General features: G+C 38.5%; 1 protein-coding gene across 3 annotated transcripts in view; it reads left to right on the forward strand.

Moving 5' to 3' along the window:
* Positions 1 to 18,912, forward strand: part of myo10 (myosin X) — a 130,360-nt gene that overhangs the window by 89,663 nt on the left and 21,785 nt on the right. For all 3 annotated transcript variants that reach the window (XM_062023044.1, XM_062023043.1, XM_062023045.1), the window contains 13 exons: positions 1,288 to 1,391; positions 1,478 to 1,607; positions 1,740 to 1,858; positions 1,935 to 2,081; positions 2,187 to 2,287; positions 2,361 to 2,427; positions 2,545 to 2,637; positions 2,709 to 2,777; positions 2,944 to 3,026; positions 5,285 to 5,393; positions 5,714 to 5,794; positions 18,132 to 18,256; positions 18,345 to 18,459. In XM_062023044.1, coding sequence (XP_061879028.1) covers positions 1,288 to 1,391; positions 1,478 to 1,607; positions 1,740 to 1,858; positions 1,935 to 2,081; positions 2,187 to 2,287; positions 2,361 to 2,427; positions 2,545 to 2,637; positions 2,709 to 2,777; positions 2,944 to 3,026; positions 5,285 to 5,393; positions 5,714 to 5,794; positions 18,132 to 18,256; positions 18,345 to 18,459 — 1,343 coding nt within the window. The remainder of the gene's footprint in view (positions 1 to 1,287; positions 1,392 to 1,477; positions 1,608 to 1,739; positions 1,859 to 1,934; positions 2,082 to 2,186; positions 2,288 to 2,360; positions 2,428 to 2,544; positions 2,638 to 2,708; positions 2,778 to 2,943; positions 3,027 to 5,284; positions 5,394 to 5,713; positions 5,795 to 18,131; positions 18,257 to 18,344; positions 18,460 to 18,912) is intronic.

An 18,912-nucleotide genomic window follows, 5' to 3' on the forward strand; every position in this document is an offset into this window, starting at 1 on the left:
GGTGACCATGAACATACAATCAATTAAAAACTTTAGCCTTTTTCTTTATAAAATCATTTTAGTTAAAAATCACACAAGTGATGTTCCTGGGATTTCACTCAGTCCTGTCAATACATTACTACTTCTCGGAGAAAAGTCGCATCATTCCCGTCTTCTACAGACCATGGAAGAACAAAAATAATCAAAATCATCATTAACTTCACTCATTTATTTTTTTGGATATTCCGTTATGACTGGGGGTTAAAATCTCAAAAACATTTTCTAAGTAATATTTATTATTGTGTTGTTGTTGAGTCACTATGTGCTTAGTGTCAACATACATGCCATATGCCTTGACACATGAGTCTAACTGGCTCTGTGACAAAGCTCTTAACCCAAAATATTTGTAGAGTATTTCTTACCAATATTGAAAATGTATTCGTCCGTGCCGAAGCGCTTTAAAAACTCCACAATGTTATTGTGTAACATGCTTTTGAATAAGAAAAACAAACTTTTAGATAAGAAGAATATCATATCAAAAACAATACAATAAAATAGTTTTATGAAGTGATGTAATAATAATGTACAGCATTTAACTTGAAGAGCGGACTTTTACGGTATCCTTTGCCTTCCATTTTGTCCTGCGTTTAAAAAAAATATACCAAGTCAGCTACATGCACACATCGCTTATTTTTTGTCGATGATTATTTTTCTTTAAATTATCATCCACTTCTTCTCAGCACTGTCCTTTAAACTAACTTTATTTTCTCCCTTAGTTGGTAAAACAAAGTTATGTCTTTCTAGCTGTTAGCAAATATTAGCGATTGTTACATTAGTCAAATCTCACGGGATTCACAGTGGTATTGGCTATGCCAACTATTGGTGGGAAAGTATCCGAAGGTGGCTCCTAACCCAAATTTTTTCTTTCATCTTAAAGCAAAAATAATAATCGAGATGGCTCGTATCTTTAAAAAAAACACAAAAGGTTGGGCAATCGTAAGTGAAGGTGTATGCTAATTCTCTATGCTAATAACTCACTCCTGTTTCTTTCAGTCCTGTTACTCAAATGAGAAGGAAGCTTGTTAAAAATGCCTGTGATGGACAATACACACTTTCATAAGATTTCATTTTGATTTGAAAAGTAGAAAATTACAAGCAAATGGCACCAACTTGGTGGAATGGGCCAAATACAAATATGTAAACTAACAGTATACAGCAGTAAAAGACTGTCTGTGTGTTTACGTGTGTTTGTGTTTGCGTGTGTGTGTGTTTTTGTGTGTTTGCGTGTGTGTGCGTGTGGTGTTGCAGAGGCCTTGGGTCTGAACCAACCTGACGGTTACCACTACTTGACCCAGTCCAGCTGCCCCGCTGACAAGACAATCAATGACAAAGGCACTTTTCAAGATGTTCTGGTAAACTAACATGCTAATGTTAAACATGCGTTGAAAACACATTCTTGACTCCTACTTACAATGGCACATGATTGCATGCATCCCAGAATGCCATGAGAACCATGCAGTTCACAGAAGAGAACATCGGCGAGATCCTGCGCCTTCTGGCGGGAATCCTCCACGCCGGGAACATCGAGTTCATGACGGCAGGAGGGGCACAGATCACGTCCAAGTCTGGTTAGTTTTCTACGCACTTTTACTAGCTGCTCGTTAACTCCACCCATGCACTTAATAAAGTGTCCAGATAGTTTACAAAGTGGCGTAAACTATTCCAACAAGTGGCGTGATCTGAGTGGTTTTCCTTCCCAGCTCTCAGTCGGACATCGGAGCTCCTGGGGCTGAACTCAGATCAGCTGGCTGAAGTTCTCACCCACAGGTCCATGATCCTCAGGGGGGAGGAGATCTCCACTCCTCTGACTGTAGAGCAGGTCAGTTTACAAGTGAACATTTTTACACGGAAAGGCTAGTCTGAAAGCACAAAAGGATTGAAGTGTCTTCATCCAGGCTGTGGACTCCAGAGACTCCATGGCCATGGCACTTTATTCCCAATGTTTCAACTGGATCATCCGCAAGCTCAACAGTCGCATTCGAGGCAAAGACGACTTCAAGTCCATCAGCATCCTCGACATCTTTGGCTTTGAGAACTTTGAGGTGGGTTAGAAGAACCACAAGAAGTGCAGCACATCAGATAATCCACCATTTATCCAAGTAAGCAACAGTTAACTCTAACGATGTTCTTTCATGATTGAGGTGCAGGTGAACCACTTTGAACAGTTCAACATCAACTATGCAAATGAGAAGCTTCAGGAATATTTCAACAAGCACATTTTTTCCCTGGAGCAACTGGAGTACAACAAGTAAGTGCTGGTCACACCTGCTTTACCTCGTTAGGAGAAAGTTAACTCTTCGATTGTTTGTGGCTGCCTGCAGGGAAGGTCTAGTCTGGTCCGACATTGACTGGATGGACAATGGAGAGTGCTTGGACTTAATAGAGAAGGTATGTGCTTGTCTACAACTCTCATGTTTTTGTCTTCCTGCAAACAAGAAAGCAGGAAAAGCATGAACGTGGACGAACAGCCGAGCGCATGTAAACCCCACGCATGTGTTTCCATAGAAACTGGGCCTACTGGCGTTGATGAACGAGGAGAGTCACTTCCCTAAAGCCACAGACGACACGCTGCTGGAGAAACTGCACAGCCAGCACTCGGTAGCGACACCTTTCTTTGGGTCACGTCGTCATGCCGACGTCACATTTAAACGGCTTGCTTTGTCTTGCAGAAAAATCCTTTCTACCTGAAGCCTCGTGTTGCTGTTCACTGCTTTGGAGTCAAGCACTACGCGGGAGAGGTGACACGCTCATGTTTAACCAAACAATTACTCCATAGTAATCGTCACTTTACTGTCAACCATCTTTGTTCTATTCGCGTTATTTTTCAGCAAAGGCTTCTTTTCTTAAGTCGCAGTTAAACATTAACAGGTAAAAACTCTGCTGCCCTCTTGTGGTGATGTGCAGGTGGTGTACGACGTGAGGGGGACACTGGAGAAGAACAGGGACACTTTCAGGGACGACGTCCTCAACCTGCTGCGGGAGAGCAGGTGAGAATCCCTGTAAAGTTTGCAAATCCCAAAGTATAAACAAAGAAAAAATGTAGTATAAACCAGGTGTGGCCCGATCCAATATCAGATATCGGTCCGATATCAGCAAGAAATCGGATATCAACAGTCAGTTAACATCTAAATGTCCTCCAATAATCACACAAGGTTGGTGTTTTCTTGTAATTTTAGTAAAGCCATTTACAAAAGATAAACATAGTAGGCTACAGGCTACTTGGAGCTGGCAGCTACACAACAACTCAGAACAAAATAGCAAACAAGCTAGACATATGAAAGAAGTGTGCTTAATTGAACAGTATTGCAGTCTAAAACACCACATGTGTCAATATAAGCAAGTATTGTTAAGTGCTAAACAAGAAATACAAACTACGAAACGATTGCTTACTGTACAAAGTCTGCTCTCACTGTGATGACGACTGCTAGGATGTCCCTATCTTCCCATTTTGATGAAGAATTAATCATAACCACACGAAGGGTTAAAAGGAATAGTTGTTGCCTGCAGGGACCATCTTTTGTTGTCCTGTCATTGTCTCCATCCCTGGGTATAAAATGGAAAGTCACAGATGGACAATTTCTAGATTTATGGCTAATTCCTCCTATTATCCAGATGATGATAATGATTTATAATCTAGAATAACTTTGACGTGCAGCAGTAGCATTAGCAGCAGCAGCAGCAGGACGCCGGCCGGCTCAATGCTGCAGCATAAGCTAGTACCTCCTCTGTTATCAATGAACCGCTAAAAAGTAGTTTGTCTGCTTTAGTGCTTGTAATAACAATATTGCTAATATTTGGTCAATATTCAGGTCACCATATGGAAATAATAAGAGTTTTGTTGGCGGGTTTTGGATGGTTATTTAGAGGACTTTGGCAGCAGAATAGAGAGCCCCCATTGACTTAATTGTTAGCAGACTTTTTATGTATTCATCTATTTACGACTTAGAATGCATAGGGATTATGAATGATAGACAGCACATCTCTTTCTAATTTTTTGATATTTCCAGTATGACTATTCTGCTGATATGCTCAGAGAGCAGAAGTGTTCCCATCATGACGTCATCCCACCCCAAATCTACGTAAATTGCCGCAGACATTCGGAGCGGAATATTCTGAATGACCATCTGAATTGATAGCATTTTTGTGATGTTTAGACGGTATTTTCACATACTTTGCGGATTGTAAATACAATTGGATATGGTTTAATGGATACAATGAAACACAATTAAGCATATAAAGTCAACTTGTTTTTCCATTCTACTGGTACTATAATAATAAATAGGTTAGTGTTTCACATAGCTACTAGTGTTCTCTGTTTAACTAATTTCACTTGATCAAGCCTTTTCTAACATTCAACACTACAAAATAATACAGGTATGCATGATTCTATCTGATATGGCAGCGGCTACAATGTTGGTGTTGTATCGAAAGTGATAAAGTTGTATCTGGACACCCCTATTATGAACATAGATATGGTTGTGTAATGCTACACAATCACAGCCTAACATTAATACATAAGAAGTCACTTGAAATGTAGTGCATTTTTAATAATAACGGAAGAACTCATCAAGTTCCCAAGTGACGTATAGGAATAATTTAGTGGTTGTCTTGTCATGCGACTAGCCCAGGATATGATCCAAAATGGCGGAGGGTCAGTTAAGCGTGATATTTTCCAAAATATTATTATTTTTTACCATTAAAGCTCATTTTAAATCCATTAAACAATTGTAATGAATTTAATAGGGTGTCAAAAAATCATTAGGTTTAGCCCTAATATTGCTATGAAAAGCCACTCATTAATTAACGGTTTCAATGATTTTACATCAATATAGGTTCTTCCTTCATATCAAAGTACATTTGTTCTAGACTAAAAAGTGTTAAGAAGAATGTATTTAATAGGAAAAATGTGGCATATTTGTGTGTGAACGTTTGTCTATCTGTGTTGGCCCTGTAATGAGGTGGTCACTTGACCAGGGTGTTTGTTCCCTGCTTTCCACCCGGGTGCAGCTTGGATAGGCATCAGCCCCCCCGTGACCAGGGACAAGCGGTAGAAAATAGATGGATGGATAATGTATATGTATGCATAGTAGTATTTTAGTCTTCTACTGTATGTGTTGCACATGTTGTATCCATCCACCATTATTTAAACACCAACGGCTTTGAGTTCTTGTGTGCTAACAAAGTGAACTGTATTAAGTGTGTATTAAGAGTAATTTACAGTCATGTTTCTAATGTCTTCCTCCAGATTGGACTTTGTCTACGACCTTTTTGAGCACGTGCTGAGTCGCAACAAGCAGGACACTCTGAAGAGCAGCTGCAAGCACAGACGACCCACCGTTAGCTCCCACTTCAAAGTGGGTCAAAAACACAGCATGCAACACAAGTCTATGCATTCATTTTTCACTAAGGGCCATATATGGAAAATTTAGGGGGGGTTTGATATTCTTTACATTTTAATTTATTTAGCAGTCTAAAGGGTGAAAAAATGTTTAGCTATTAAATACATGTAAATGAAAAATCAACCTATAACTCAGCTTTGTGGCATAGGTAACATGTTTTACTATTATTATTATTATAACTAAATCATTTAACATACTCGAAAAGCTAACCAAAATGTTTAAAATGTGCAACTCTCCTTTAAAAGCATTGAACTAACACAAGTGTTGTGTTGCAGGACTCATTGCACGCCCTGATGGCCACGCTCAGCACCTCCAATCCTTTCTTCATCCGATGCATCAAACCTAACACACACAAGGTGAGTCGGGTTGTGGTCCAAACAGGAACTAAGTACATACACATTGCACATATTATACTTACTGAAGCAAGTACACTGCAAATTATTCGCCACTTGCTAAAACTTTTTTAAAAATCTAGAAATTTCCCTAGATTTAAGAGCTCTTTACAAAATTTTAGTCAATGACTTTACATCATAATCTTAATTTGAACATGAACAATTATATTTTGTCTACTCTAGTTCAAAAATGTAAAAGTGAGAAAACAACTTTTTGAATAAGATATTTTGGTTTTACCTGCGTATAAAATCATGTTTAAAGATTTTGCAACATCCTAAAATGCCTTTTTTTAATCTAAAAAATCCTGTTAATTTCTAAATATACAAATCCTAATATAGTATGTTTTGTCAAGTAAAATTAACTATAGCTGCGTGAATGTATAATTTTACTACTTTTTAGTATTTTTTTCCTAAAATGTAGTACTTTTATTTTTTGTCAGCTCTTTTTGCATTGTATTTACGCAATATGTTTTTAAACCGTGTATTAATTACATGAAAGGCAAATAACATCATCCTTGATGAGATCACGGATGATGGTTTGTTGCCAGGGTGACGCCTTAACTAATTGTATTAAAATCTTAACTTAACTTAACTGTATAGAACTTCCGGTTCTGAGCAGGTAGGTGTCAGTGAGCAGGACACAGTGTTTAAGATAATGTGTTTTTGTGCACTTGAATTTAGCAATATGACATCAAGCAGGTGTTAGCATTAGCATTGTTTCTTAATATTAGCATGAGTCCTATTGATTGTTGTATGATGTCACAATGCCTTGTTTACACTGCACAAAAAATCCAATTTTTTTTGCCCTCAAGTGACACAGATCGGATTTTTTGCCACTGTAAACACTCCAAAGTGCTTAAAATCTGGTCTTTTCGCATCAGATTTGGGCCACATCAGGAGATAGTCCGAATCCAATTAGAATCTGATCTTTTCAAATGTGACTATAGTCTAAACGGGAACGCGACCTGAATGGGACCTCCATTGTGACTGTTGCGTCATCTTTGGTCTAGCTACTGTACGTCATTTGTGTGCGCAGGAAAAGACAAAAAACACACATCACGACATTCGGTTTCGATGCATCACTAGTAAATAGTGCGCAAATTGTTGAAGGACTTGAAATGACGTGTACGCTGTGGCATATTTATTTGTTTACGTACATCGGGTAAATTGTTGACGTAAGTGAGTTGAAAAATAAAGCTAACGTAGATTCACGCGAAGATAGATAGGCGTAGATAGGCGTCTCCTCTACTTAACAGCCATAAAAAGATAAGAACCCTCCCAATTATATTACACATATATAGTCGTGGTCAAAAGTTGACATACACCTGTAAAGAACATAATGTCATGGCTATCTTGAGTTTCCAATAATTTCTACAACTCTTATTTTTTTGTGATAGAGTGATTGGAGCACATACTTGTTTGTCACAAAAAACATTCATGAAGTTTGGTTCTTTTATGAATTTATTATGGATCTGCTGAAAATGTGACCAAATCTGCTGGGTCAAAAGTATACATACAGCAATGTTAATATTTGGTTACATGTCCCTTGGCAAGTGTCACTGCTATAAGGCGCTTTTGGTAGCCATCCACAAGCTTCTGGCAAGCTTCTGGTTGAATTTTTGACTCCTCCTCTTGACAAAATTGGTGCAGTTCAGCTAAATTTGTTGGTTTTCTGACACGGACTTGTTTCTTCAGCATTGTCCACACTTTTAAGTCAGGACTTTGGGAAGGCCATTCTAAAACCTTAATTCTAGCCTGATTTAGCCATTCCTTTACCACTTTTGACGTGTTGGAACACGCAACTGCGCCCAATACCCAACCTCTGGGCTGATGATTTTAGGTTGTCCTGAAGAATTTGGAGATAATCCTCTTTTTCATTGTCCCATTTACTCTGTAAAGCACCAGTTCCATTGGCAGCAAAACAGGCCCAGATCATAATACTACTACCACCATGCTTGACGGTATGTATGGTGTTTCTGGGATTAAAGGCCTCTCCTTTTCTCCTCTAAACATATTGCTGGGTATTGTGGCCATACAGCTCAATTTTTGTTTCATCTGACATCACATGGACAAAGATAAGACCTTCTGGAGGAAAGTTCTGTGGTCAGATGAAACAAAAATTGAGCTGTTAGGCCACAATACCCAGCAATATGTTTGGAGGAGAAAAGGTGAGGCCTTTAATCCCAGGAACACCACCCTACCGTCAAGCATGGTGGTAGTAGTATTATGGTCTGGGCCTGTTTTGCTGCTAATGGAACTGGTGCTTTACAGAGAGTAAATGGGACAATGAAAAAGGAGAATAATAAATTCATAAAAGAACCAAACTTCATGAATGTTTTTGTGACCAACAAGTATGTGCTCCAATCATTCTATCACAAAAAAATAAGAGTTGTAGAAATTATTGGAAACTCAAGACAGCCATGACATTATGTTCTTTACAGGTGTATGTAAACTTTTGACCACGACTGTATATCCATTTATGTATTATATCCATTTATTTTCAACTAAAAAACCCACAAATTTTTAAGGTGTGGTGATTTATTTTGCAAAATCGTAGTAGTAGTTAAAGTTCAAGTTAAAGTACCAATGACTGTCGCACACACACTAGGTGTGGTGAAATTTGTCCTCTGCATTTGACCCATCCCCTTGTTCACCCCCTGGGAGGTGAGGGGAGCAGTGGGCAGCAGCGGTGCCGCGCCCGGGAATCATTTTTGGTGATTTAACCCCCAATTCCAACCCTGCGACTTCCTTGTTCATTTACGGAATCCGGTCAACTTCCTTTGTTTTCACTTTATCGAACTGCGCATACACGTATCGAGGAGGGGCCACATTGGGGCCTTTGCACGTTTACACTGGAGTCTAATAAATATCGCATTTTACTTGCAGTATAAACAGTCAGCTGGAAAAAATCGGATTTTGAAAAAATCAAATTTGAGCCACTTTGGCCTGCAGTGTTAAACACAGCAGTTTCACAGATGCTTTATGGACTTTGTGAAAGATCAATAATTATTGACTGTGCACCATCACATGTGGACAATGACGCATAAATAAACACTCTTACCATTGATTTGCCTTTATTAGCTAAATCTTCTGAAACTAAAAAGGAAACAAAACATCCTCCAATTGTCTTGTTATAGAACAAAGGAACAAGAAGAGGTTTTTAGTCGAGTATTTTAATGAAATATTCTTTGTTGCCATCGTAAGACTTATCAAATCTAATAAGCCTTTGAGTCTTAGGATGAATGAAAGTCTTAGGATGAATGAAAGAATGACTAGAATTAATTCACTGACTTGTCCTAAGACTGGCGTTTGAACGTAAACAGCCTCTCTTGTGCATGCGCACACACACACACACACACACACACACATATCCCTCTGCCAGGCCCTACAAGTGTCTTGCACAAATTAGCCTCAGCAGGAGACTTATTGCCATGGTAACCACGTCCCTCCCATCTCCACAGTGGGAGTGTTTGAGAGCCTTTGTTAGGCCACAGAGAGCAAGAGAGTGTGTGTGTGTCAGTTTGACTCTTATGAGACGGAGTGTGTCTTCTTGAAGTTTTCCATCTTTTTGTCCGTGACTGTGCTGTTGCAGGATTTGAAGCAAAGATGCACGGTGAGACCTAATGCATTTTGTGTGCACGCGTGTGTGTTTCTGAATGTGTGTGTGTGCAGTGGAATAATGTGTTTTATCAGCTTGGACGCGCACGTGAAGCTCGCTTCTCAATGCAATCAGTCAGTGGGTTTTTTTTGTGGATTCCTGTTAGCATACTTATTGCTTAAATACATCATGTATGTACTAGAATGTATAACATGGCTCTTTTGCAGTGATACATGATGTATGTACGAGTATGTGTATAATATGGAACTATTGCAGTAATACATCATGTATGTACTAGTACATGTATAACATGGAACTATTGCAATAATACATCATGTATGTACTAGTACATGTATAACATGGAACTATTGCAATAATACATCATGTATGTACCGGTATGTGTATAACATATAACCATTGCCGTAATACATCATGTATGGACTAGTATGTGTATAGCATGGAATTGTTGCTGTTATACAAAGGCTGGCCTTGAAGTGCCGCGACATGAAGATGAAGTGTAGTCAGTAAGGTCAAAAGTGAAAGTTATTTCTTCATCTTCCTGATGAACTGTTGTGATGTTTGTGTGGCATTTTCTGGTGGATGGAAGTTGGTCAGAGACATTCTTGATCCAAACACTTTGTCTTGTTGACGTGCTGATCACATGGCAGAAGCATTGAGGGCCTTTTCAAGCTAATGAACCTGGTCTCAGTTTGAGTGCTCGTTTACACCACAAATCCACTTTGAAGCCTGAAAAGAGTTTAGGAAGCGACACATTGTTTGTGCAGTGTCAGTGTTTCTACTGGGGTCACAGTGTGACATGCACATGTGCAGCGTAGCCTACTCTAACGCGATCGCTCCTCTACACTGGGAAAAAAAGGGCGCACACATGCACACAGCGCTTGTCTGTGTGTGTGTGTGTGTGTGTGTCTCTACTGTATTGCAAACAGCTGCTCCACAGCTACATATAAATTTCATAATAAAAAGATTATAAAATAATAAGTCCAAATAAACACATCTCATTGAATGAATGCGATCGCTCCTCCACATGCTGTATGGCGAACACATGATAAATTGTCAACGGGACCATGGTGAGACAGAAAGATATGACACGCTGTCATGTAAATACTTAGTTTTGTTTAATTAAACAAAACCTTGCCCTGTGTATGAAAGAATCCTGTTGTCATTAGGGCTGCTGGCGATCAATCGATTAAATAGTTTAATTCCATTAGGAAAAAATATTTCAATGTTATATTCTATTGCTTTGATTAAGAAAATATAATAAAAATGAGTGTAACTCCTGATAATAAAAATGTATAAACTCTAGATGGCACGGAGTGCACGGAACTTTAAATATGCAAACATAGCTTCTGCACAGGTTCTGCAATCGAGCGCACATGAGAGTTTGTGGCAATAAACAGTTTTTTAAAAATTACAATTATTATTGCACACATGTTAAAAGTGCAATGTGTGCATTTATTACAAAAAAAGAATAAAGGTTAGGGCAAGCAAAAAAATCTTTGTTTATTTAAACTATTTTCCCTAAAATATGCATTGAGGATATAAAGTGTGTTTTATCCAGTTACTAGATTAATCAAACCAACCGATAGATCACTCCTTTAACAAATAATCAAAAGCTGCATTCCGAGTTGTCATCTTGCGTTGTATAGAAAACGTAATACTTTTGGCAGGGTGGTGTAGTAGAGGCTCCACCATGCTGATAAAATAGCTGGAAAAACACTAAGCTTGTTTCTTTAGAACAGGGGTCACCAACGCGGTGCCCGCGGGCACCAGGTCGCCCGTAAGGACCAGATGAGTCGCCCGCGGGCCTGTTCTAAAAAAAAAATAAAAAAATTTTTTTTATTTTTTTATTTTTTTTTATTTTAAATTAAATCTACATAGAAAAAACACAAGATACACTTTCAATCAGTGCATCAACCCAAACAACCTCCCCCATGCACACTCATCCACACCCACTCACACAAAAGGGGTTATTTCTTTCTGCTACCAATATTCTGGTTCCCACAACATACACAACACATCTGCAAGGGACACAGTCCCTGAAGCACACATGATTGTATAGGCTGCTGGTCCACTAACATTTTCATTAATTACTATTTTTTATGTAATTATTTTTATATTGTTTTACTTTCTTTTTTATGCAAGAAAATATTTTTTATTTATTTATCTTATTTTATTTTATTTTTAAAAAAAGGGCCTTATCTTCAACAGACCAGGTTGTCAATGAAATTAGATTTGTTTAAAGGGTTTTTAAAACCAGGCCCAGTGCAGATAATGTCCAAGTCGGACTCAGCAACACACACCTTCATTCATGTACACAGAAAAAAATTAGGGAACACAACAGATTGCATATAATTTATAAACAAAATTACATTTTCAAAATAAGCATTTATGTACAGTCCAGATTATGTCCAGGTCACTCAAATTAGGGAACACAACAACAGATATCATATAATCTATAAACATAATTATACTTTCAAAATAAGCCTTTGAGGACTTCTCATCTTTTTTTTAATGTTTTTTGGCATCATTATCGTTTTCAACCATGTAACTTTCTAAAGTTAGAAAATACTGAATAAATGTTTTAAAGAAAGTAATATTAAGTGAATATCTGTTTTTGGCCTTAAAAATAAACATTTTACCGAGTACTATAATTAAATTGACTAAATCATGATTGTCAATGAACTCTCCTAAAATAACAGAAACCACATTAAGCTTCATAAACAAACCAACCCTTAAACACATTTTTTCAACTTCCACCCAAAACAAAGACACAATATGACAATACCAAAACAAATGCAGGGTGGATTCAGGCTCCTGACAACAAAATCGGCAATCATCTGACTCATATTCCATAATTTTAACATTTTCCCTGTGGGTAAGAAGTTATAAATAATTTTAATTTGAAAATAACGATTTTGCACATCGATAGTGGTTTTATAGATTAGTTTGAATATGGCATCCCATGGCAACGGGCAGTCAAAAAAGTCCTCCCATTTTCCATTTGTGTTGTATGAGGCAGCCTTCAAAGATTTCTTTATTAAATAAAAATTATATATTTTTCTATTTATTTTAGTTCCTTTTTGCCAACTAGAATTTCTTATTAGAGGTTTACAAACTAATAATTTAGTAGTTCCATAATTAATTATTTGTTTCCATCTTTTCCCAATTACTCCAGTTAGTTGATAAAATGAAAAGCTTGAGCAAGCATCACCATACATAGTTCTAAATTCATCATACTTCATAATTTTACCATTCTCATTGATAATATCATTGACAAAAATGATTCCTCTTTCAAACATATTTTTCCAACAGAAAGGCTTTCCATCTATTACAATATTAGAGTTCATCCATATTATCTGCTGCAAAATATCGTCTCTTTTTTCTGGCACATAAAATTGAAAACACCACTATGAGTGGATTGTTTCCTTTATGAACCCCGCCATGTTTCCCAGCAGACTCTCTACATAAGAAAAATGGGAGGGGATCACTTGTAAAAAAGGATACAATTTCTTTTGATACAGTACATGTTTTTTGTCCAACAGGACATTTGTGTACCACTCAATGTTTAAATACATCTTTGGAACAATTGATGCTTTTAAAGACAGACACATAGCTTCAAGGTTGAGAAGTTTCAGGCCCCCATATTCATACTCATTGTACAAAACCTTTCTTTTAATCTTTTCTGGTTTGCCGTTCCAGACAAAATCGAAGACCCTCCGCTCATAAATCTTAAAAAAGTTTTGTGATGGAGCTGGTAATGACAAAAACAAATAAATAAATTAAGGAATAATTAACGAGTTGGCAATAGACATTTTACCATACAAGGTTAGGGATTTCCCTTTCCATATTGCATAATTTTGTCCAGCTTTCTTAGTCGATTATCATAATTTACTGAGCCTAGATCTTCCAGATTTTCTGGGACAACAACACCAAGTATGTTAACTGGTCCATCTGTCCACAAAACAGGCACTTTGCATTCCATTCGAAAGGACGTTCCCTTTAGATTTCCGATCCTTAACATTTTACATTTATCATAAGTAAGCTTAAGGCCAGATGGCTGTGAAAATATGTCCAAAAGATTAAGAAGGTTCTGCAAACAATGAGGAAAAATCTTATCTTTGTGAATCAGCCTTTTCTGACATGAACTTCATCAAGAACAAACACAGAACACGCCTCACTGATGCACATCTGCAAGACTCACTCAGAGTTGCAGTGTCAAGTTACACACCAGAGTACAACACACTAGTTAACAGCATGCAATGCCAGGCTTCCCACTAACTGACAAAGAAACAGATAACAGATTTGGTGTCCAGTTCAAAGTGTGACATGATTTAAAAATTTGAGAGTTTACTTTTGTATTTTACATGACTTATTATTTGTACAAACATGGTGCAAAGTAATTCATGATTTGTTAAAAAATGTTAGTGGCTAGCTAGTTAAAATGGGATATTGTGATTTCACAAGACTGTCTTAGAAGTGATCATTTGAAAATGTTCAATTTGAAAAATGTGCACTTGGAGAAAATATAAAAATAATGTGTTTCATATTGATATTTATCTGTTTCTATATATATTTATTGTGAGAAATCATTAAGATGATCAGTGTTTCCACAAAGATAAATATCATTAATTATTAATAATAACAGAGTTAAAGGTAAATTGAGCAAATTGGCTATTTCTGGCAATTTATTTAAGTGTGTATCAAACTGGTAGCCCTTCGCATTAATCAGTACCCAAGAAGTAGCTCTTGGTTTCAAAAAGGTTGGTGACCCCTGCTTTAGAAAGTGACATCAGCAACTAGTGGCCTGGCATGCACATTACAGAGGTGTCACTCATTTTTGCAGTTCTGTGAAGGAGGGTCACCTTGACAACATTGTCGTATCTGCATAAAACTAGTCAAAAAAAACTGCAAATGTTCCTTAAAGGTGGCAAAGCGGCCCGACTGAAAGGCTTCATTTAATCCCTGCAAGCTCATTCCGGTCGACTATAAATACAACTTTTTGTTATATACACATTATTCCTCAAATAAACTTTTACATCAGTTCTGTTGGAGAGCACAATTCCAATCATTATAAGTTCAATAAACTGGAGTCTCTTTTACTTTTGAAGCATTTTTGCGATTGAAACTTGGAACATTTCGGACATTCCACCAACATTGTACCAAAACAACTAACACTCCATAGCAAACATCACAACAAATGCCCTCTAGTGTCTGTAGTGTTTATGACAAGTGCAAAAGAGGAACTTTGTGACTTTTGCTGTGGTTTCAAACTGTATATTGTGTACTCTGTGTACTTAGTTCCTATGAGTGAGAATGTTGACAGTGTAGTACTGTCCCATATTGTGTCGATGTACACTTACTGAAATTACAATACTATATTTACCCTCAAAAGTCACAATTTTAAGTGCTGCAACATGCAGTCACTAACAGTGTAATGCATTTTAACATACTTCTTAGTGTAAACACACCTATATAATCACAATAATAAGTGTAAGTACACACGTAAAACAATTAATACACAGACCAACAATTTTTTGGGATCTTTTTCTTGCCTCTAACCTGACTTCATTGATGTCGTCATAAATTTGTTGGCTTGTCTTTTTTTTTTTTTTTACTTACCAAAGCCCACAGGAGTGGACTTTCTCGCCCCCTTTTGTCCTCTTCAATGGCTTTAGAGCTCAGTCTTTTAGCAGAGAAGTAGAATAGCTATCTTCAACCCCTCCCCCAGACCATGACAAAGACTAAGACATTTGTGGACATTTTTGTCCCCCATGAGATGTATGTGTTCATAGTTGTCCGCCGTAAGGTCTTAGATGTTCGTGGGAATTGTTGTCCCCCATGAAGACTGAGATGATTGTGGGCATTGTTGTCCCCCATGAGATGTTGTGGACCTTGTTGTTCTTAATAAAGACTGAGATGTTCGTGGACATTGTTGTCCCCCATGACGACTGAAATGTTTGTGGACTTTGTTGTCCTTCATGAAGACTAAGGTGTTTGTAGATATTGTTGTCCCCATGAACACTAAGATGTTTATGGACATTTTTGTCCCCCATGAGATGTTCATTGACATTTTTGTCCACTATAAGATGTATGTGGTCATAGTTGTCCGCCATGAAGTCTGAGATATTTGTGGGCATTGTTGTCCCCCATGAGATGTTGTGGACCTTGATGTTCTTAATAAAGACTGAGATGTTTGTGGACATTGTTGTCCCCCATGAAGACTGAGATGTTTGTGGACTTTGTTGTCCTTCATGAAGACTAAGGTGTTCGTAGACATTGTTGTCCCCCATTAACACTAAGATGTTTGTGGACATTTTTGTCCCCCATGAGATGTTCGTTGACATTTTTGTCCACTATGAGGTGTATGTGGTCATTGTTGTCCCCGATGAAGACTGAGATGTTCGTGGACATTGTTGTACCCCATGAAATGTTAGTGGACATTGTTGTCCTTCATGAAGACTGAGATGTTAGTTGACATTGTTGTCCCCCATGAGATGTTTGTGGACATTGTTGTTCTTCATGAAGACTGAGATGTTCGTGGACATTGTTGTATCCCATGAGATGTTTGTGGACATTGTTGTCCCCCATGAGATGTTTGTGGACCTTGTTGTCCTTCATGAAGACTGAGATGTTCGTGGACATTGTTGTATCCCATGAGATGTTTGTGGACATTGTTGTCCCAACTGAGATGTTTGTGGACCTTGTTGTCCTTAATGAAGACTGAGATGCTTGTGGACATTGTTGTCCCCCATGAGATGTTTGTGGACATTTTTGTCCCCCATGAGATGTTTGTTGAAATTTTTGTCCACCATGAGGTGTATGTTGTCATTGTTAGTGGACATTGTTGAACCCCATGAAATGTTAGTGGATTTTGTTGTCCTTCATGAAGACTGAGATGTTTGTGGACATTGTTGTCCCCTATGAGATGTTTGTGTCCTTCATGAAGACTGAAATGCCTGTGGACATTGTTGTCCCCCATGAAGTCAGAAATATTAGTGGATATTGTTGTCTCCCATGAAGACTAATATTTTTGTGGACATCGTCCTCTATGAAGACTGAGATGTTCATGGATATTGTGGTCTCTTATGAAGACTGAGATATTTGTGGCCATCGTTGTCCCCTGTGAGATATTTATGGACATTGTTGTCCCCCATGAGATATTTATGGACATTGTTGTCCCCCATGAAATATACGTGGTCATAATTGTCCCCCATGAAGACACAGATGTTCGGGGACATTGTTCTCCCTCATGAGATGTTTATGGACATTTTTGTCCCCCATGAGATGTTTGTTGAAATTTTTGTCCACTATGAGGTGTATGTTGTCATTGTTGTCCCCCATGAACACTAAGATGTTAGTGAACATTGTTGAACCCCATGAAATGTTAGTGGATTTTGTTGTCCTTCATGAAGACTGAGATGTTTGTGGACATTGTTGTCCCCTATGAGATGTTTGTGTTCTTCATGAAGACTGAAATGCCTGTGGACATTGTTGTCCCCCATGAAGTCAGAAATATTTGTGGATATTGCTGTCTCTCATGATGACTAATATTTTTGTGGACATTGTCCTCAATGAAGACTGAGATGTTCATGGATATTGTGGTCTCTTATGAAGACTGAGATATTTGTGGCCATCGTTGTCCCCTGGGAGATATTTATGGACATTGTTGTCCCCCATGAGATATGTATGGACATTGTTGTCCCCCATGAAATATACGTGGTCATAATTGTCCCCCATGAAGACACAGATGTTCGGGGACATTGTTCTCCCTCATGAGATGTTTGTGGACATTGTTGTCCCCCAGGAAGAGTGTGATGCTCCTGGGCATTGTTGTGTCTCATGAAGACTGAGATGTTTGTGGACGTTTTCTGCTTTCTCTCATTGGTGTCTTCTCTTTTTGTTGACGCACTCGGTTTTCAACTTTCTGCTCAACACTTTTACTTTCATTGATGGCGCTCGTCCTAACGAGGAAGACAAGCTGACTGGAAGCAGCCAGAAGTGGATCAGAAGGTGGACGCAAAGGCTAGAAGAAATCGGGAAGTGGATGACGCCTTCCTCACACCGCGCGCCTTTGTTCACTTATGCAAATGAGTTTATGCTAATGGTGCTGTGAGACTTAAAGGCTGACATTCAGTCACAGTGGACATCTCTGACGCGCCATCAATACGCCATCAGGGTGCTGAATAAAGAAAGGGGCTTTACGGTGGCAATGAAAGCATCCCCTGATTGAGAGACCCCCCCTGCCCTGACCCCCAAGTCCCTCTACGCCCACAGGAGACCCCGGGAAAGTGGTTTATTTTTCTTCTGTACAGATAGTGCTGTGATGATGATGATGTCAGCGACAGTTCTGTGACTTACATTGATGTTTGAGATGGTAAAACTCAAGTAGTGAACATCATTGTCTTTCTTTTTAATCATCATAAACAATCAATATGTGTATCAATGATAGGTTAGGCTAGACTAAAAGCTTCATCGTTCATCTTAGCAAGACATCTTGGATAATTGTATGCTTTTTTTCCCCTGTTCTATCATGACGTATACTGTGTACACTGTAAGTGCACTAAGACAATCAGTGTGAGATGATCTGAAAATATTCGTAGTTCAGTCCAGACGCAAAAATGGGCCTGAAAAACTAGAAGACAGTCATTCAATAAAAGAATGTTGTCTGTGGTTCTGTTCCAGATGCCTGACCAGTTTGACCAGGCGGTGGTTCTGAACCAGCTCAGGTATTCCGGCATGCTGGAGACGGTCAAGATTCGACGCAGCGGCTTTCCCATCCGAAGGCCTTTCCAAGAGTTCTGCTGCAGGTTGGTGTCATGCTATCGTCGGTACCAGCCGGCATGTTGGAGCTGAATGAGTCACCAGGTACCAACAAAACCTTTTGTCCCTCTGCAGATACAAGGTCCTGATGCGAAACACACTTGTGCCAGATGATGCCAGAGAGTGCTGCGTCCAGCTGCTGCAGCGCTACGACAGTACCGGCATCGAGTGGCAGCTTGGAAAGAACAAGGTGGGACTTAAGTTTAAACTTAAGTTTCCGTCTTTTTTAACTCTAAATCAGATACCGTATTTCCTTGAATAGCCGCAGGGGCGCTAATTAATTTAAAACCTCTTCTCACTCCTGCGGTTACCAAAACCATGCGGAATGAGCAAGCATGCTCTAATTATTTTAAAACCTCTTCTCACTCCGGCGCATACCTTATCATGAAAAGCACATTTAATAAAAAAAAACGTTATTATGATCTTACCTTTACTTGTAAATGGGTCCATGTGCAGCTGCTTCTGATCAAAGGCAGTCTTTCTCATCTTTCTTCAATTTTAAAAGTCTCTGGAGATATTCCTTTAATTATTACCTCCTGCTTCGATTGAAAGTCCAGTTTAGAAAACGGTTTTATTTTAGATATGTAATCCTCCATGGTAAAAGTGCAAGCAAACAATTGCTGCATGCTTGCTGCTTGTTGTC

This window comes from Entelurus aequoreus, linkage group LG16 (genome assembly GCF_033978785.1).
Source record: "Entelurus aequoreus isolate RoL-2023_Sb linkage group LG16, RoL_Eaeq_v1.1, whole genome shotgun sequence".
Classification (NCBI taxonomy): Eukaryota; Metazoa; Chordata; class Actinopteri; order Syngnathiformes; family Syngnathidae; genus Entelurus; species Entelurus aequoreus.